At 43.4% G+C, this 21200-nt stretch overlaps 1 protein-coding gene across 1 annotated transcript; it reads left to right on the top strand.

Annotated features, from left to right (window-relative positions):
* ZNF554 (zinc finger protein 554) lies at positions 1 to 11810 on the top strand. The gene is made up of 5 exons (XM_005888334.2): positions 1 to 60; positions 7230 to 7307; positions 7762 to 7888; positions 8343 to 8534; positions 10344 to 11810. Exons 2-5 carry the CDS (start codon positions 7275 to 7277, stop codon positions 11525 to 11527), a joined length of 1536 nt encoding a protein of 511 aa, XP_005888396.2. The 5' UTR covers positions 1 to 60; positions 7230 to 7274; the 3' UTR covers positions 11528 to 11810.
* The last annotated feature ends 9390 nt before the right edge of the window (positions 11811 to 21200 follow it).

Below are 21200 nucleotides of genomic sequence, written 5' to 3'. Positions count from 1 at the left end.
GGTGCGCAAGCGCACTGCCGAATCCATCGTGAGCGCGCGTCCCCAGGCGACAACGGCGGTGTGAGTTAACTGGGGTCGCCGATGGGGGGCGCGGGCAGGCCGGGTGCTGACGGGTCCCCGGGTCGCGCTGCACTGAGCGCCTCCTCCGCGGCGGGACTCGGGTAGACTAGGCTTGCGCTGTGGGTTATCTTCGCCCACACCTGGGACCGCAGCACCCACGCATCTTTCATCCGGGCCGCGCAGACAGGATGTGACCCCGAGCCTGGCCCCCGCGCCTGTGCGGGTAGTTAGGCTATCAGGGGTCGGGATGGGGTCTGGGGAGGGGTCCCTAGCGGGAGGGATGGCCTGGACTGTTACCCTTGGGTTTGCTCCACCTGTCACACTGCAGGCGCAAAGAAGAGTCAGAGAAGTCGGGCAGCTTGCACCTGCCCTGTGAAACAGTCCAGCACCTACTCTGTGAAAATACCCCTGCACGACAGGTCCGTGGGGGCAAACTGTGCTGTGAGGTAAATGGAGCTCTCAGAGGCCTAATGTTACAGTACAAGGATATGGAGTAAACCGAACGTCCAGACTCCTGCATGTAGACTCACTGGGCGCTTGGGCAAACCCAGGGAGGAGGTCTGACCTCGGGTGGTTCATCCCCCTTGGAGGGGTGATACTGGGCAGTGTCTGAGGCCGTCTGTGGTTGTCAGGACCTGGGGGCTCCTGGCATGGAGGGGATGAAACCAGGGATGCTGCTCCACACCCCACAATGCCCAGGACGCCCCTCAGAGAACGGTCCAGCCCCAGTGTAGGTGTCAAGGAGGAAAGACCCTGGCTTAGCCTTAGCATTGTGATTCCAGTGAGACGCTATCAAGGGTCTACTCCACTGGTACCCAGACACCCCTGCTCAGGAATGAGGTCGCAGCAGAACATTCTGCCAATGCCTCCTGTTCCCTGGGATGGATTGCATTTTTCCCTGCCAGGAAGCCCTCATCAGCCCTTTCTTGTGGAGAAAGGACAGAGTTTCAGTGGTTTGAACCCTGAAAGGGAAGACCCTGAGGCAGGTGCCAGAGGCCTAGGTAAATGAGGGCCAAACGGGGTCACTGACATCAACCACAAGGGAGGGGGAATCCCTTGAACCACGGAAGGGTGGGAGTGGATTGGTTGAAAGAGCTTGAATGGGATAGGGGGTCCTGAACTCATTACCATCAGATGCAATTTAAAGTCCCAAGAGCAGATAGATCAAGATGTCACAGGGCTCTGGTCCCCCTGAAGCCTCCAGGGGACGGTCCTTTCTGCCTCTTCCAGCCTCCTGTGGTGGCCGTCAGTCCTTGGTGTCTCTTAGCTTGTGGCTGCATCACTCCAGTCTCTGCCTCTTTTGTCCCATGGCCTTCTCCCTGTGTGTTTCTGTTTAAAAAAAATTTTTTTTAATTTTTCTGGCTGTACTAGGTCTTAATTGAAGCATTCAATATCTTTAATTGCACATGTGGGATCTAGTTCCCTGACTTGGGATCAAACCCAGGCCCCCTGCATTGGAAGTGTGGAGTCTTAGACACTGGATCACCAGGGAAGTCACATGTCTATTTTTTCCCCATTAAAAACTTTTATTTATTTATTTTTGTCTGAGCTGGGTCTTCATTGCTATGCATGGGCTTTCTCTAGTTGTGGTGAGTGGTGGTATGCAGGCTTCTTATTGTGGTGACTTCTCTTGTGAAGCATGGGCTCTAGGGTGAGTGGGCTTCAGCAGTTGTGGCACACAGGCGCAGTTGCTCTGAGGCATGTGGGATCCTCCTGGACTGGGGATGGAACCTATGTTCCCTGCATTGGCAGGCAGACTTCCAACCACTGGACCACCAGGGAAGTTTCAGCATTTAAACTCTCAGTTGTGGCATGTGGGATCTAGTTCCCTGACCAGGGATTGAACCTGGACCCCTGCATTGGGAGCACAGAGTCTTAATCACCAGACCACTGGGAAGTCTGTGTGTCTTTTTTAAAGACACCAGTCATATTGCATTAGGACACTCTCTACCCCAGTATGACCTCAGTTCAGTGCAGTTCAGTTGTTCAGTCGTGTCCAACTCTTTGTGACCCCATGGACTGCAGCATGCCAGGCCTCCCTGTCCATCACCAGCTCCCGGAGCTGACTCAAACTCATGTCCATTGAGTCAGTGATGCCATCCAACCATCTCATCCTCTGTTGTCCCATTCTCCTTTCACCTTCAATCATTCCCAGCATCAAGGTCTTTTCAAATGAGTCAGTTCTTTGCATCAGGTGGCCAAAGGATTGGAGTTTCAGCTTCAGCATCAGTCCTTCCAATGAGTATTCAGGACTGATTTCCTTTAGGATGGACTGATTGGTTCTCCTTCTTGTCCAAGGGATTCTCAAGAGTCTTCTCCAGCACCACAGTTCAAAAGCATCAATTCTTTGGCACTCAGCTTTCTTTATAGTCCAACTCTCACATCCATACATGACTACTGGAAAAACCAAAGCTTTGACTAGATGGACCTTTGTTGGCAAAATAATGTCTCTGCTTTTTAATATGCTGTCTAAATTGATCATAACTTTTCTTCCAAGAAACAAGCATCTTTTAATTTCATGGCTGTAGTCACCATCTACAGTGATTTTTGCTAAGTCACTTCAGTCGTGTCCGACTCTGTGCGACCCCATAGATGGCAGCCCACCAGGCTCCCCCGTCCCTGGGATTATCCAGGCAAGGACACTGGAGTAGGCTGCCATTTCCTTCTCCAATGCATGAAAGTGAAAAGTGAAAGGGAAGTCACTCAGTCGTGTCTGACTCTTCGTGACCCCTGGACTGCAGCCTACCAGGCTCCTCCGTCCATGGGATTTTCCAGGCAAGAGTACTGGAGTGGGGTGCCATCGCCTTCTCCACAGTGATTTTGGAGCCCCCCAAAATAAAGTCTGTCACTGTTTCCATTGTTTACCCATCTATTTGCCATGAAGTGATGGGATCTGATGCCATGATCTTAGTTTTCTGAATGTTGAGCTTTAAGCAACTTTTTCACTCTCCTCTTTCACTTTCATCAAGAGGCTCTTTATTTCTTCTTCGCTTTCAGCCATAAGGGTGGTGTCATCTGCATATCTGAAGTTATTGGAATGTCTCCAAGCAATCTTGATTCCAGTTTGTGCTTCATCCAGCCCAGCATTTCTCGTGATGTACTCTGCATAAAAGTTAAATATGTAGGGTGACAAATATACAGCCTTGATATACTCCTTTCCCAATTTGGAACCAGTCTGTTGTTTTATGTCCAGTTCTAACTGTTGCTTCTTGACCTGCATACAGATTTCTCAGGAGTCAGGTCAGGTGGTCTTGTTTTCCCATCTCTTTCAGAATTTTCCACAGTTTGTTGTGATCCACACAGTCAAAGGCTTTGGCATAGTTAATGAAGCAGAAGTAGATGTTTTTCTGGAACTTGCTTTTTTGATGATCCAGCGGATGTTAGCAATTTGATCTCTGGTTCCTCTGCCTTGTCTAAGTCCAACTTGAACATCTGGAAGTTCATGGTTCATGTACTGTTGAAGCCTGGCTTGGAGAATTTTGAGCATTACTTTGCTAGCGTGTGCTGCTGCTAAGTCGCTTCAGTCGTGTCCGACTCTGTGCGACCCCATAGATGGCAGCCCACCAGGCTCCCCCATCCCTGGGATTCTCCAGACAAGAATATTGGAGTGGGTTGCCATTTTCTTCTCCAATGCATGAAAGTGAAAAGTGAAAGTGAAGTCGCTCGGTCGTGTCCGACTCTTAGTGACCCCATGGACTGCAGCCTACCAGGCTCCTCCATCCATGGGATTTTCCAGGCAAGAGTACTGGAATGGGGTGTCATTGCTAGCATGTGAGATCAGTGCAATTTTGCAGTAGTTTGAGCATTCTTTGGGATTGGAATAAAAACTGATCTTTTCCAGTCCTGTGACCACTGTTGAGTTTTCCAAATTTGCTGGCATATTGAGTGCAGCACTTTCACAGCATCATCTTTTAGAATTTGAAATAGCTCAACTGGGATTCCATCACCTCCACTAGCTTTGTTCATAGTGACGCTTCCTAAGGCCCACTTGACTTTGCATTCTAGGATGTCTGGCTTTAGGTGGGTGATCACACCACTGGTTATCTGGGTCATGAAGATCTTTTTTGTATAGTTTTTCTGTGTATTGTTGCCACCTCTTTTTAGTATCTTCTGCTTCTGTTAGGTCCATACCATGTCTGTCCTTTATTGTGCCCATCTTTGTATGAAATGTTCCCTTGGTATCTCTGATTTTCTTGGAGAGATCTATAGTCTTTGCTATTCTCTTGTTTTCCTCTATTTCTTTGCACTGATCACTGAGGAAGGCTTTCTTATCTCTCCTTGCTATTCGTTGGAACTCTGCATTCAAATGGGTATATCTTTCCTTTTCTCCTTTGCCTTTTACTTCCCTTTTTTCAACAGCTACTTGTAAGGCCTTCTCAGACAGCCATTTTGCCTTTTTGCATTTCTTTTTCTTGGGGATGGTCTTGATCCTTGCCTCCTGTACAATGTCACGAACCTCCGTCCATAGTTCTTCAGGCACTCTATCTATCAGATCGAATCCCTTGAATCTATTTGTCACTTCCACTGTAAAATCGTAAGGGATTTGATTTAGGTCATACCTGAATGGTCTAGTGGTTTTCTCTACTTTCTTCAATTTAAGTCTGAATTTGGCAATAAGGAGTTCATGATCAGAGCCACAGTCAGCCTGCAGTCTTGTTTTTGCTGACTGTATAGAGCTTCTCCATCTTTGGCTGCAAAGAATATAATCAATCTGATTTCGGTGTATGACCTCATCTTAACTAATCACCTCTGCAAAGATCCTATCTATAGATAAGGTCGCATTCACAGCTACTGGGGGTCAAGACTTAGAGGACATGATTCAGCCCACGCCAGTCTTATCATGAGCAGGTGTTTCCCCAGGTTAAGTATTGTGTGTCCCAGGGGGCACCCATCAGCAGATGTTTCCCCAGGGTAAAGTATCATGTGTCCCATCACCTGACACAACCATGAGGCGTGGCTCAGCATGGCATCCTGCACCCATAGCTCCCACCCCCCACGTGGAGGGGGTCAGAGCCAGCTCTCAGGAAAAGAATTTGCATCACATCCCCTCTGGTCCCTAATGGATCTTGTGAAAGCTGCCACAATTTTTAGATTTTTAAACTTTTCTATTTTTAAAACTTGTACTGATTTACTTACTTATTTGGGCTGCGGTGAGTCTTCATTGCTGTATGCGGGCTGTCTCTAGTTGTGGCGCACAGGCTTTTCATTGCGGTGGCTTCTCTTGTTGTGGCGCGTGGGCTGTGGAGCACGGGCCTCAGTAGTTGTGGTAGTTGTTTTTCACAGTGGCTACACCATTTTCCATTCCCACTAGCAATGTGTGAGAGTCTCCCATCCTTGGCGATACTCATTACTATCTTTTTAAATTTATTTTTTAATTGGAGTATGTGTATGCATGCTAAGTCACTTCAGTCCTGTCTGACTTTTTGTGACCCTATGGATCATAGCTCGCCAGGCTCCTCTGCCCCTGGGATTCTCCAGGCAAGAAGAAATGGGTTACCATGCCTTCCTCCAGGGGATTTTTCCGACCCAGGTATGGAAACCATGTCTCTTACGTCTCTTGCAGGAAGGAAGGACCCTCACTTGGAGCCTTTGTGGGGGATGGGTCCTGCCATACCTAAATCTCAGACTTCTCACCTCCCTGGAAGAAAATAAATTTGTGCTGTTTTAAGCATCCCAATTGTGTAGTCATTTGTCATAGCACCCTGGGATGCTAGTACAGAGTGTTTCACAGTAGAACTTGTGTGCCTCTAAGACCTGGTATCTTCTGGTATCTTCATCCAGAAAATGGAGCCACTGAGACTTCCCTGGTGATCCAGTGGTTAGGATTCTGAGTTTTCACTGCAGGGGGCACCGTTTTGATCCCTGGTCAGGGAACTCGGATCCCACACACTGTGTGCCACACAGCACGGCCAAGAAAACAAATAAAACCCACAGAAAATGGAGCCATTAAGACCCCTGGCTTGTCCTGGTGAAACTGATTGGTGTCATTTCAGGGGGGCTCTGTAGAACTCCGGTACCACTGAAAGATAATGTTTCAGTGCAGAGAAGAATTCAGCAAGAGCAAAGTGATAGATAAGTGATTTATTAGAATAGGTTGCTTATGAGGCTTACAAGTAGGCACATGAGAAATGCTGTGAGAACTTAGTGGGCTTCAGTTTTAAAATGGGGAGGGGAAGAAGACTTTCTTTGTCTTTCTTGAGTAGACATCATGCTTCCATCATCAGCATCTATTCCTCCAGGTTGAGCAGGGGAGTTTTCTTGTCCCTGTGTGGTCAAGCTAGGTCCACAAATGATTGTTTTTCCATGTGTTCAGAGAGCATGTTGTAGGGATCATTAATTTACTGAGCTCACTGGGCAGAATGTGGGGCTCATGCCACCATTGTTTTATCGTTTGGGGGTATGTCTCATGCTCCTGGTTACATGGTTTTGTTGTCAAGAAGGCCTACTTGGTTTAGTAGCTAAACTGAAAAGTTGTTGCTGAACCATGTAAAGACACCGGGATCCCTGGCCTCCAGAGGAGAAGAATTCAATCCAGGGCCAGAGGCGAGGCTTGATTATTCACAGCTTTTGTGTAATAAAGTTTTATTAAAGTATAAAGAAGATAGAGAAAGCTTCTGACATAGACATCAGAAGGGGGTAGAAAGAGTACCCGCTTGCTAGTGTTAGCAATGGAGTTATATACTCTCCAATGAATCCAAAGAATATCTGGAGGTTGTAAATACCTCACCAGACCTACTCCCATAATTTACATTTTAAGATAACAGAATTAGCCAGAAGGTTTAATCCAGAGACTGTCCTCAGGCAGGATACATAATCCTAAGGAATGTAGAGGGAAAAAAGTTTGTCCTTTCTTCCTCCTTGAGAATTCCAGACCCCTCTCTTCTTGGGGACTCCTAGACTTCTTATCAACCTGCCTAGGAAATGACTCTCTCAAAACAAACCTGCTTTCTTGAGTAATCACTAACCTACAGGGGTCTTCCATGTTTTTGTACTTCCAATCCCCTAGTGGGATTAATATTTGATCACCTACTTTGTCCCTTCATTCTGTTCACATCACTGGCTTCCATGACTCTCCTCTGTGTTGTATGTGTGACCTCAAGTGGTGGAGAGGACTCTGGGGTCTGGGACAGGCCAGATCCAGTCTTCACTCTGCATTTTTCCTCTCCCAGCCCTGCCTGCCCAGGAACCTGCTTTTGCCCAGGAGGGAGGACAGAATGGCTGCTGAGTGCCTGCTCCCCTGGCCCCAGGTGAGTGGGACTTCCTCTCCCCTGAAAGGCACCCAGCGTGTCCAGAGGGACACACCTGTCAGACATGGAGCACCCTTGCCTTTTGGGAAAGGAGGAGAATTTGTCATGAGTGTCTGGGTGTAGGCATTCAGGTGGCTCTTATGTATGAGGAGGAGGTCCCTTATCCCTTCAGGAGGACTGTGCCTCCTTCCTGGGCTCCAAGCATCTCTGAAGACCCCGAAGTTTCTCCCATAGAGCAGGGAGGGGTGCCCCAAGGTGCCATCCTCTTTAAAATGCACACATATGTATTTTTTTAAATTGTGGTGAAATAGGGCAGGGAAGCCTGGCATGCTGCAGTCCATGGAATGGCAAAGAGTCGGACATGACTGAGCAACTAACACCTTCACTTTACTTTCTCTGGACATTGGTTGGTGGTGGGGGGGCGTTCTTGAGCTGATCCATCGTGATATTTTAGGAGGTGGTGACCTTCAAGGATGTGGCCGTGGACTTCTCCATGGAGGAGTGGGAGCTGCTGGACCCTGGTCAGAGGAAGCTCTACAGAGATGTGATGCTAGAGACCTGTGGGAACCTGGCCTCTGTGGGTAAGACCAGCTGGTCCTTCTGTGTCCGTCAAGTCATGTTTGTTTAGCATCTACTGCACGTCAAGAACTATGCTAGGAAGTAGGGATTTACTGGTAAATGAGACATGCATGGTTCCTGCGCTTGTGATGTCTCCTGTAGGGCAAATGGTCTGATTCTTTCAGTATATGGCAGCCCGTGCCACTGTAGAAATGTAGTTGAGGTGTTGATAACATCTCTTGTTTCACTAGTGCCACCTGGAAAGCCCTTAAAAATTTTATGGACATTTTAATAGGTATAAAGTGGTATCCACTGTGGTTTTGATTTGTGTTTTCCTAATGACTAGTGATATTGAGTATCTCTTCATGTGTTTACTGGGCCATTTGTATCTCTGAAGAAGTGTATGATCATTTTTTAAATTAGGAAAATACAATCTTTAGCTTGGTCTTTGTGTTACCTCTCCCATGTCTCTTTCAGAAGCCTTGAGGAACCAGAGAACCAATTCAGGCTTTGAGGATGGCACCATATGCCTAGCATCAGCCTCTCAAGTTACCACTTTTTCTCTGTGGACGGCATATTCACTCTTTCAACCAGTGGTATCTTTCCACCTGGAGCAAGGAGAAGCCATGTGGATGGCAGGGAAAGGAACTCTGCGAGCTTCATATTCAGGTGCGAAGCAGGCAGATATGGCCCACTGGGATGGGGACAGTGTCTGGGGGCTCCTGGTCATAGGTCCCTCCACAGAGACCCTAATTGTCTAAGGAGAAGGCTGAGGTGCTTGGCTGTTTCTTCCCATTGTGCCTTTAGTTTATCTCCCAGCAACCTTCTGCCATGAACCAACTTCCACTAACCCTCTAGGTGCAGAGAAAAACATCCCTTTTCCTTCTGGAAGCAATTCTACCTGTGTTTCCTGTTTCATCTCTTCCCTCTCTGCTTTATTGATAATTTTTTCCCTCTTCCATTCTTTTTTTTCTCCTCACTCTTATTTTTTTTAAAAATTATTGGAGTCTAGTTTATGTATAATATTTTGTGTTAGCTTCAGGTGTACAGCAAAGTATTTCAGTTATACATGTACATGTATCTATTCTTTTTCAGATTCATTTCCCATATAGGTTATTATAGAATATTGAGTAGTGTTCCCTGTGCTATACAGTAGGTCTTTGTTAGTTATCTATTTTATATGTAGTATTGTATATATGTCAATCCCAATCTCCCAATTTATCCTCCTCCACCCCTTTTCCCCCATAACCATAAGTTTGTTGTTTACATCTGTGACTCTATTTCTGTTTTGTAAATAATTTCATTTCTACCACTTTTTTTTAGATTTCACATAAGAGCAATATCATATTTTTGTCCTTCTCTGACTTACTTCACTCAGTATGACAATCTTCAGGTTCATCTACATGGCTACAAATGGCATTATTTCATCCATTTTTATGGCTGAGTGATATTCCAGTGTATATATGTACAGCATCTTTATCTATTCATCTGTCAATGAACAATTTAGGTTGTTTGTATGTCTTGGCTATTGTGAATAGTGCTGCTGTGAATATTGGGGTGCATGTATCTTTTCAAACTATGGTTTTCTCCAGGTGTATGCCCAGGAGTGGGATTGCTGGGTCATATGGTAGCTCTATTTTCAGTTGTTTAAGGAACCTCCTTACTGTTCTCCATAGTGAAGTGAAGTGAAGTCGCTCAGTTGTGTCTGACTCTTTGCGACCCCATGGACTGTAGCTTACAAGGCTCCTCTGTCCATGGAATTTTCCAGGCAAGAGTACTGGAGTGGGTTGCCATTTCCTTCTCCAGGGGATCTTCCCGACCCAGGGATCGAACCTGGGTCTCCCGCATTGCAGGCAGACACTTTACTGTCTGAGCCACCAGGGAAGCCCTGTTTTCCATAGTAGATGCACCGGTTTACATTCCCACCAACAGTGTAGGAGGGTTCCCATTTCTTCACACCCTCTCCAGCATTTATTATCTGTAGATTTTTGATGATGGCCATTCTGACTGAGCTTGTATCTCATCATAGTTTTGATTTGCATTTCTCTAATAATTAGTGATGTTGAGCATAATTTTTTTTTGGGGGGTACATGCTGCACAACTTGCAAGATCTTAGCTCCCTGACTAGAGACTGTACCCAGGCCTTTGGCAGTGAGAGCATTAAGTCCCAACCATTGAACTGCCAGAGAATTCACAATGTTGAGCATCTTTTCATGTGCTTTTTGCCATATGTCTGTCTTATTTCCTCTGCAATCTTATTCTCTCCCCTTTCTTTCCACATTTACTTTTTGCTCCACCAGTATTCTGATCCATCTTTCCTTCACCTTGCCTTCCTCCATGTTAAAAGCTGATGTTTGAACATGAATCCACAGGTCCTTTGTATATGTTGGAAATGCTTTTTTTGTTGTTGTTGAAAATAATTTTGTCCTGCTTTTCTTTCTTCCCCCTGCCCCCCACCCAACCTTCAATTTATTTCAGATTGGGAGACTAAACTGAGAAGCCAACAGTCAGTTTACAAGAAGGTGGTTTTGGAGGAAGAACCACTTGGGGGTATGAATATTACAAAGCTCCCCAGAGAGGACTGGGGTTATACTAAATCTGAGGGGAACTGTGAAGACTTCCAGAGGCTTTTGAGGCAAATGGGGTACCCCCAGATAGTAGCATTTTCTCAAGAGAAGCCTATTGACTGGTATGAATTTGGGGAAAACTGTAACCTGAGTTCAGAACTTGTTTTATCACGAGATTCTATAGGAAGACATTTTTATGACTATGACTTAGCTATTGCGAGTTTGGTATCTGATCCATTCTTAAACCATCATCAGATGGGATATCCAGACCAGAGACCTGGTGAAAGTATTAAATGTGGAAAAGATCTCAGCCAAAACATTCACCTTATTCCACATGAAAGAACTCAAATGGGAGAGAGAATTTCTGCATATGCAGAAAGTGGGAAATCATTTAATCATGGTATGGCAATTACCATACAAAACAGAATCAATACAGTGGAGAAACCCTATGAATGTCACCAGTGTGGGAAAGTATTTAACCGGAGGCATTCCCTGAGTGAGCATCAGAGAATCCACACAGGAGAGAGACCATTTGAGTGTCAGGAATGTGGGAGAGCCTTTACACACAGCTCAACCCTCACTCGGCATTTGAGAACTCATACTGGAGAAAAGCCTTATGCATGCCATGAATGTGGGAAAGCCTTCAACAGGATTTCATCTCTTACCCAACATCAGAGGATCCACACAGGGGAAAAGCCCTATCAATGTGAAGACTGTGGGAAATCCTTCTGCCAGAGTTCTTACCTGATCCTGCACAAGAGAACGCACACAGGCGAGAAGCCCTATGAGTGTAATAAATGTGGAAAAGCCTTCAGTGACCGTTCATCTCTCAACCAACATGAACGGACTCACACTGGCAAGAACCCCTATGAGTGTAATCAGTGTGGAAGGGCCTTCAGCCAGAGGTCTTCCCTGGTTCGGCATGAGAGAACCCACACTGGAGAGAAGCCATATCTCTGTAGTGAATGTGGGAAAGCCTTCAGCCAGAGCTCCTCCCTTATCACACACCAGAAAACTCACAATAGTCAGAAAACCTATAAAATAATTGATTGTGGGAAAGCTTTCTACCAGAGCTGCCACCTTGTTGGATTTTAGAGCTTGCTTGCTGCCTTGTGATGTACTGTTTAGCACTCTACCCTGTGGGTGTGTTCAGACTTTGCCCCTCTTAGGTACTGTTTCTGAAGTAGACTTAGTCCTCATTCTTGAATTAAAGCACTGAAGTCCAGATCTGAGAAGGGACCTTATAAGAGGGAGAAATTGCCATTGAACTATGTCCAACAAGTGCCACCCTCTTGGAAAAGATCAGTAAATGGATTGGGAATTTGCTGAGAATTACCATATTGATTTAGTTGTTCAAACAAGGGATATTCTGTTTCAACTTTTTGTTTCAATAATCTGTTTTAATATTTTGCTTAATCATTTTGCCTTTCTTGGTCACTTAGCTAGGTCCTGACTTGTCTCACACACTACTATAGCAATGCAGAGTGTATGTTAAGATAGAAAATGCTACCATAATTGAAAAGGACACATGTACCTCAATGTTCATTGCAGCACTATTTACAATAACTAAGACATGGAACTCACCTAGATGTCCATCAACAGATGAATGGATAAAGAAGTTGTGCTACATATACACAATGGAATATTACTCAGCCATAAAAAGGAACACATTTGACTCAGTTCTAATAAGGTGGATCAACCTAGGGCCTATTATACAGAGTGAAGTAAGTCAGAAAAACAAATATCATATATTAATACATATATATGCAATCTAGAAAAATGGTACTGATGAACCTATCTTCAGGACAACAATAGAGACACAGACATAGAAACAGATTTTGGACATATGAGTGGAAGGAGAGGGTGGGACGAATTGAGAGAGTAGCATTGAAACATATACATTACCATATGTAAAATTAGATAGTCAGCGGGAATTTACTATATGATGTAGGGAGCTCAAATCCAGTGCTCTATGACAACCTAGAGGGGTGGGATGGGGTGGGGGGTGGGGGGTGGGAAGAAGGTTCAAGAGGGAGGGGACATATGTACACATATGGGTGATCCATATTGATATGAGGCAGAAGCCAACACAATAATGTAAAGCAATTATCCTCCAATTTAAAATAAATTTAAATAAAAATTAATATTCAAGTAAAAAGAAATACTTTGGTTGTAAGGTGAAAGGAAAGAATGCAAAGTAGTATGTGTAATTCTATCCAGTGAAGTCAAAATGTTACATACAAGGGAAAAGGGTAGACAGTGACTGGAGAAAAGAATTGAGTTTTATTTGTTAGGGTCGTCTGATTATGTGTGATTTCCTGCCTTTGCCATTTCATTTTGATTGCTAGCATCATTTTGACAATAAGAAAAAAACAAACGACTCCAAGGGTTACTGAGTTTCAGTGATCAGTTGGAGGGGGACTATGGATACCAAGATGTCGAGGATACAATGAAGTAGGTCTTGGGACATGGAGGTGAAGTGACCTTTGCTGGCCTGGGGGGAAACTGTGAGATCTAGTTGCCAGAGTGTGGATATGCATCACCCTCATCATTAACATTTATTGGGTCCTTACTATATTCCCAGCACCACTCGAACTCCTGTATGTGTTCTCTCATTTTATCTTCTCAAAAACAGCATGAGAGTAACTTTTCATATCTTCATATTAAAAAAAGGAGAAACAAAAATAAGGTACCCTACCCAAACTCACCCAACTAGCAAGTAGTGGGATCTGGATTTGAACTTGAGCTGGCTATACTAGGCCAGTGTCATATTTGAAAGAAGGAACACAAGGGAGCTATCTTTTCCCAAATTGTCCCTTAAAAAAAAAAAAATCACTGAAATGTCATGTGACTCTTCCCCTTTCCCTGGAACTAGCAAGGGAGGCTATGAAGGAGATCTCCAGTCAACTCTTCTCCCACCTAAGTTGGACCTGATCATGTGAATATTATTGCCTATCCCTGCAAGGAGAGATAAGAAAGCCTTCCTCAGCGATCAATGCAAAGAAATAGAGGAAAACAACAGAATGGGAAAGACTAGAGATGTCTTCAAGAAAATTAGAGATACCAAGGGAACATTTCATGCAAAGATGGGCTCGATAAAGGACAGAAATGGTATGGACCTAACAAAAGCAGAAGACAGTAAGAAGAGGTGACAAGAATACACAGAAGAACTGTACAAAAAGATCTTGATTCCAGCTTGTGCTTCTTCCAGCCCAGCGTTTCTCATGATGTACTCTGCATATAAATTACAAAAGCAGGGTGACAATATACAGCCTTGACATTCTCCTTTTCCTATTTGGAATCAATCTGTTGTTTAATGTCCAGGTCTAACCGTTGCTTCCTGACCTGCATACAGATTTCTCAGGAGGCAGGTCAGGTGGTCTTGTATTCACATCTCTTTCAGAATTTTCCACAGTTTGTTGTGATCCACACAGTCAAAGGCTTTGGCATAGTCAATAAAGCACAAATAGATGTTTTTCTGGAACTCTCTTGCTTTTTTGATGATCCAGCGGATGTTGGCAATTTGATCTCTGGTTCCTCTGCTTTTTCTAAAACCAGCTTGAACATCTGGAAGTTCACAGTTCACGTATTACTGAAGCCTGGCTTGGAGAATTTTGAGCATTACTTTACTAGCGTGTGAGATGAGTGCAATTGTATGGTAGTTTGAGCATTCTTTGGCATTGCCTTTCTTTGGGATTGGAATGAAAACTGATCTTTTCCAGTCCTGTGGCCACTGCTGTTTTCCAAATTTGCTGGCATGTTGAGTGCAGCACTTTCACAGCATCATCTTTTAGGATTTGAAATAGCTCAACTGGAATTCCATCACCTCCGTAATGCTTCCTAAGACCCACTTGACTTCACATTCCAGGATGTCTGGCTCTAGGTGAGTGATCATACCATCATGATTATCTGGGTTGTGAAGATCTTTTTTATTTTTTTGGACAGTCCTTCTGTGTATTCTTGCCACCTCTTCTTAATATCTTCTGCTTCTATTAGGTCCATACCATGTCTGTCCTTTATTGTGCCCATCTTTGCATGAAATATTCCCTTGGTATCTCTAATTTTCTTGAAGAGATCTATAGTCTTTCCCATTCTATTGTTTTCCTCTATTTCTTTGCACTGATCACTGAGGAAGGCTTTCTTATCTCTCCTTGCTATTTGGAACTCTGCATTCAAATGGGTATGTCTTTCCTTTTCTCCTTTGCTTTTCACTTTTCTTCTTTTCACAGCTATTTGTAAGGCCTCCTCAGACCGCCATTTTGCTTTTTTGCATTTCTTTTTCTTGGGTATGGTCTTGATCCCTGTCTCCTGTACAATGTCACAAACCTCTGTCCATAGTTCATCAGGCACTCTGTCTATCAGATCCAGTCCCTTACATCTATTTGTCACTTCCACTGTATAATCATATAGGATTTGATTTAGGTCATACCTGAATTGTGTAGTGGTTTTCCCTACTTTCTTCAATTTAAGTCTGAATTTGGCAATAAGGAGCTCATGATCTGAGCCACAGTCAGCTCCCGGTCTTGTTTTTGCTGACTGTATAGAGCTTCTCCATCTTTGGCTGCAAAGAATATAATCAATCTGATTTAAATGTTGGTCATCTGGTGATGCCCATGTATAGAGTCTTCTCTTGTGTTGTTGGAAGAGGGTGTTTAATATGACCAGTGCATTCTCTTGGCAAAATTCTATTAACATTTGCCCTGCTTCATTCTGTACTCCAAGGCCAACTTTGCCTGTTACCCTAGGTGTTTCTTGACTTCCTACTTTTGCATTCCAGTCCCCTATAATGACAAGGACATCTTTTTGGGGTGTTAGTTCTAAAAGGTCTTGTAGGTCTTCATAGAACCATTCAACTTCAGCTTCTTTAGCGTTACTGGTCAGGGCATAGACTTGGATTACCGTGATATTGAATGCTTTGCCTTGGAAATGAACAGAGATCATTCTGCGTTTTTGAGATTGCATCCAAGTACTGCATTTCGGACTCTTTTGTTGACTGTGATGGCTACTCCATTTCTTCTACGGGATTCTTGCTCACAGTAGTAGATATAATGGTCGTCTGAGTTAAATTCACCCATTCCAGTCCATTTTAATTCGCTGATTCCTAAAATGTCAACGTTCACTCTTGCCATCTCTTGTTTTACCACTGTGAATTTGCCTTGATTCATGGATTCCAGGTTCCTATGCATATTGCTGTTTACAACATTGAACCTTGCTTCTATCACCAGTCACATCCACAACTGGGTGTTGTTTTTGCTTTGGCTCCCTCTCTTCATTCTTTCTGGAGTTATTTCTCCACTGCTCTCCAGTAGCATATTGGGCACCTATCAACATGGGGAGTTCATCTTTCAGCATCCTATCTTTTTCCCTGTTCATACCGTTCAGCAAGAATACTGAAGTGGTTTGCCATTCCCTTCTCCAGTGGACCACATTTTGTCAGAACTCTCCACCATGACCCATCCATCTCGGGTGGCCCTACACGGCATGGCTTAGTTTCATTGAGTTAGACAAGGCTGTGGTCCATGTGATTAGATTGGTTAGTTTTCTGTGATTGTGGTTTCAGTCTGTCTGCCCTCTGATGCCCTCTCTTAGCGCCTACCATCTTACTGGGGTTTTTCTTACCTGGGACGTGGTTTATCTCTTCATGCTGCTCCAGCAAAGCGCAGCCACTGCTCCTTGCCTTGGATGTGGGGTATCTCCTCACGGCCACCACTACTGACCTTGGACGTGGGGTATCTCCTCTCAGCTGCTTGCTGCTCCAGCACCGCGCAGCTACTGCTTGCCGCTCCATATATATGTAGGTATACATATATCCCCTCATTCTTGAACATCCCTCCCACTCCCAATGCCCCTCTCCCCATGTCTACTCCTTTGAATTTCCAAAACTTATTGAGGCATGCTGTGTGCCTTACTATGTGGCCAACTTGTAGAAGTATTTAATAGATCTTGAGGAGCTATATTCAGTTTTTATTATTTGGATCCTGGCATCTTTATTACATCAACCTTGTTAATCAATGTTTCTCAAATTTCCTGTCAGGAGGTTCAGATTTAATAAGTGATAGTTGGAGCCCAGTAATGTGTATTTTTAACTAGCACACCAGTTGGTTTCACTGATGCTCCTTCTTTTTTAGAGACACTTAGAGAAATACTGCTTATCCTTAATTATCCTCAGATTGTTGATTCAAAGATCAGGAGCTCAAGATAATTAACTTACTGTGACCTATTGCTATTGTGCTTAATTTCCCTCGGTATTTATTTTCTGTTGTTTTTCTTCTTTTTCATCTTGTTTTTTGATTTTTTGTTTGTTTGTTTGTTTTCTTTTACTTGGGGTAAATAATTCATGACAGGTCTTCACTGTGAATTATACCCTTTATCATGTTGAAGTGATCTCTTTGCTTTAATCAATAGCACCCCCACCCCCGCTTTTTAGACAAAATTAATGTTAATTTTTCACTTCCTTTAATTTCCACTTTTAAAATACCATGTCCTTCAATTTTAGCATAAAATTGTAATTTGTTCTAAAATTCTTCTCTTAGTGGATATATTTATGCCAATCATTGCTATAATAGATGTTTTTGGCTTTAATTCTCCTAATATGTTTTGTCATTTCCCTTATTCTGACACTTTTTTTTTTCCTTTCTTTTACTCTGTTGTCTGTACTGCTGGATTTCTTTCTTTTCTGATCATTTATTATAATTGCTTTCATTTCTTTTGGCACTTTAAAAAATTGAACTAAACATTATAACTCATATATTATAATTTATCAACATGAAGCAGTTTTTGAGAAGAATGTAAAAGTCAAGTTGCAGCATATGTATAATATAATGACTTTTAAAAAAGTATTTGGCTGCACTGGGTTTTAATTGCAGCATGAGGGATCTCTGATCTTCATTGTGACATACAGGCTCTTTAGTTGTGGCATGTGAACTCTTATTTGCAGCCTGTGGAACTGTAGTTCCCCAACCAGGAATTGAACCCAGGCCTCCTCAATTGGGAGTGCAGAGTCTTAGCCACTGGACCACCAAGGAAGTTCAGTATAATGGTATTTTAATGAAATTTGAAAATGTTATATATAGTGAATGGATCTATGTGTATGGCATGGCAATAATAAACACCAAATTTGTGATGATGATTTTTCCTGGGAAGAATCAGAGTGTAATTGGGTCTAGGAGGTAATACACAGGGCATCTGAACTCTATCTGCAATGTTTTCTTTCTTTCAAGAAAGCTGATAGAAGGAGTTCCCTGGTGGTCCAGTGGTTAGAACTCTGTGCTTTCACTGCCAAGGGCTGGGATTCAGTCCCTAGTCAGAGAACTAATATCTTGCAAGTTACAGGGTTTGGCAAAAAAAAAAAAAAAAATCTAATAGAATATGTGGTAAGTGTGTAGGATTTAATAGAGCTTAACAGGAGATACATAAGCATTCAAAACATTATTCCCTGCCTATTCTGTATGATTCCATGCTCAATTGTGTCTGACTCTTTGCGACCCCATGGACTGTGGCCCACCAGGCTCCTCTGTCCATGGGATTCTTCAGGCAAGAATACTGGAGTGGGTTGCCACTTCCTTCTCCACTGTATTACTGAAATTTTTCAGAATAGCTTTTAAATGCTCCCCCTTCCCCCTATGTTGTAGTTATTATTAATATGTGCCTTCATGAGGAAGGCAGAAATCAACTATGGATACTTACGGTTTGGGATAAAATTTCTAGTCAGAACATCATCTCTGCAAAAAGTGCTACATTTCAAAAACAAATATGCAAAGATGTTCTCTGCACACTGGTCCCATGACTCAGAGGTACTGTCACGTTAGCAGAGCCACGTTGAAGGAGCACATGGAAGGTTCAAAAATACCTCAGGAAAGATAAACTTGGAAGAGGAGTTATTTGTGCCACTTACTAAGCTACTGTCTCTCCTTCAGACCCATTCTATGACTTACTTGTTGCTGCTGTAACAAATTACCACATAGTTAGTGACTTAAAACAGCCAGTTTATTCTTATCACAGTTCTGGAGGTCAGAAGTCCAAATTCAAAGCGCCAGCAGGGCTGATCCCTCCAGAGGCTCCAGGGGAGCACTGGCTCCTGCATTTTCCAGCTTCTAGAGGCACCGCATCCCTGGCTCATGGCCGGCCCTTCCCTCCATCCTCACAGTCAGCCGCACATCATCTCCAGTCTCTCTCTGCCTCTGACCCTCTCCCTCCCTCTTATAAAGACCCTATAATGACACTGGTGCCCCTGGGGAATCCAGGGTCATCCCCGTCTCAGGGGCCTTAACCTAATCTTTCCTGCAAATTTACAACCTAACATGACATTCACAAGTCCTAGTAGTTAGGATGTGGACATTGTTGGGGACCTTTATCCTGCTGGTTGCACCTACCCTTCAATGAAAGAGGAGAGTGAAAAAAGCTGGTTCAAAACTCAACATTCAAAAAGTAAGATCATAGCATCCGGTCCCATCACTTCATGGCATTAAATGGGGAAACAATGAAAACAGTGACAGACTTTATTTTCTTGGACTCCAAAATCAGTGCAGATGGTGACTGTAGCCACAAAATTAAGATGCTTGCTCCTTGAAAGGAAACCTATGATAAACCTAGACAGCATATAAAAAAGCAGAGACATCACTTTGCAGACCAAAATCCTTATAGTCAAAGCTATGGTTTTTCCAGTAGTCATGTACATACGTGAGAGTTGGACCATAAAGAAGGCTGAGTGCCAAAGAACTGATGCTTTCGAATTGTGGTGCTAAAGAAGGCCCTTGCGAGTTCCTTGGACTGCAAGAAGATCAAACCAGTCTATCCTAAAGCAAATCAAGCTTGAATATTCATTGGAAGGACAGATGCTGAAGCTGAAGCTCTAATACTTTGGCTACCTGATGAGAAGAGCTGACTCACTGGAAAAGACCCTGATGCTGGGAAAGATTGAGGCAGGGGAGAAAGGGAAGACAGAGGATGAGATGGTTGGATGGTATCACCAACTCAATGGATATGAGTCTGAGTAAACTCTGGGAGATAGTGAAGGACAGGGAAGCCTGGCATGCTGCAGTGCATGGGGTCGCAGAGTCAGACACAACTTAGCTGAACACCAAGAGCCCTTCAATTCTTAGCTTTGTGATGTGGGTGGAAATGCTGCAAAGCTGGTTCTGCTTTGCCAGCAGCTTCTGCCAACTGGAGGGAGGGTGGAAGGCTGGAGAGGGGAGAGGGATTTGTCTGCACTGCCCCTTTCACTTCTTGTGTGTTTGAGGAATAATACCTCAGCGTGGCCTGAATATAGCTTGCATCATCTCTAATTTTCCTCAGATAACCACACCTGTTATTTTTCTCTCTTGTGACAATGGGTGTTTTGTGAAGCATTCAGAAGACAGCCTCATTTTTTACCTTAACATGAAATGACATATTCTTTATGTGTGATGCTCACAGAATACATCTCTGAATATGTTATGGCAAACAGGAGTGCTTGAGGAGGGTCATGCCATCACCCATTCTTAAGTGTGTGCATGCTCAGTCATGTCTGACTCTTTGTGACCCGTGGACTGTAGCCCACCAGGCCCTTTTGTCCATGGGATTCTCTAGGTAAGAATACTGGAGTGGGTAGCCATTCCCTTCTCCAGGGGATCTTCCCCACCCAGGGATAGAAGCTGTGTCTCTTGCATTGACAAGATTCTTTACCACTTGAGCCCATTGGGAGGTAGGCTTCTAAATTCATGCCTATTTACTGAAACTCAGCATGCATCATTAATCCATATTTTTAAAAGTATATATTTGTAATAGTTTATAAATTCAGTATTTTTGCCTTGAAGCTTTTTTATGTTAATTTTCTTAACACTCATTTTTATGAAAGCATCTAAAACCTTTTTGAAAACCCTATAAAAAGGAATTTTAATTGTATTTATCTTTTGGCCATGCTGAGACTTACAGGATTTTTAGTTCTTCAACCAGGGAATGAATATGGGCCGGTGGCAATGAGAGTGCAGTCCTAACCACTGGGCTTCCAGGGAATTCCCTAAAAAGGAATTTTAAAAATTCTGTCTGTAAATTAAATGACAAGCAATATCAGAGTTTGGACATACACTTAACATCTAATGAGAGAATGTTTCTGAAAGAAGCAGGCATATTAAATGCATTAGATGTTTAGCACCCATCTAGTAAGGGTATTTAGAGTTTTCAGGTCCATCACAAATTTATAGAAGTATTTTTTATTGCTGGTTTATATTAGTTAAGGTAGGAATTCAATTGCCTCAGGGATATCATAGCCTTAAAAAACCTTTTAAAAAAATATTGTGGCAAAAACCACGTGGGTTTCCCCAGTGGCTCAGCAATAAAGAATAAGCCTGCAATGCAGGAGACAAGGGTTTGATCCCTGGGTCAGGAAGAGCCCCTGGAGGAATAAATGACAACCCACTTCAGTATTCTTGCAGGGAAAATCCCATGGACAGAGGAGCCTGGTCGGCTATAGTCCATAGGGTCACAAAGAGTTTGACAAGACTGAGCAACTGAGCATGCAGGAAGCAATACACACATAACATGAAATTTACCATCTTAACCATTTTAAAATGTCAGCTGCTAACAGAATTGCGTCTCACAGATAGTACATAAAGGTCCAAACAGAGCCAACCCTTCGCTCTTAAACACATGCGTTGTAAAGTTACTTGATGGATATTTATTGTAATTATTTATGGCTGCATTTAACAAACTTTTCATTCTGTTTGATGCTATTTACACTACTGTATAAAGGAAGCGAATGACAGGAAAAGTCCCACCAATAAATAAATAA

The sequence above is a fragment of the Bos mutus genome, chromosome 7 (genome assembly GCF_027580195.1).
Source record: "Bos mutus isolate GX-2022 chromosome 7, NWIPB_WYAK_1.1, whole genome shotgun sequence".
Lineage (NCBI taxonomy): Eukaryota > Metazoa > Chordata > Mammalia > Artiodactyla > Bovidae > Bos > Bos mutus.
The sequence above is the reverse complement of the archived record's forward strand: the minus strand, read 5'-3'. Positions and strand labels throughout refer to the sequence as shown.

Excerpts from the sequence above, each read along its gene's own strand:
- ZNF554 (XM_005888334.2), top strand. The coding sequence starts at position 7,275 with ATGGCTGCTGAGTGCCTGCTCCCCTGGCCCCAG. Across the intron at positions 7,889-8,342 it reads TGGGAACCTGGCCTCTGTGG|AAGCCTTGAGGAACCAGAGA; the intron begins GTAAGACCAGCT and ends TGTCTCTTTCAG. Across the intron at positions 8,535-10,343 it reads TCTGCGAGCTTCATATTCAG|ATTGGGAGACTAAACTGAGA; the intron begins GTGCGAAGCAGG and ends AATTTATTTCAG.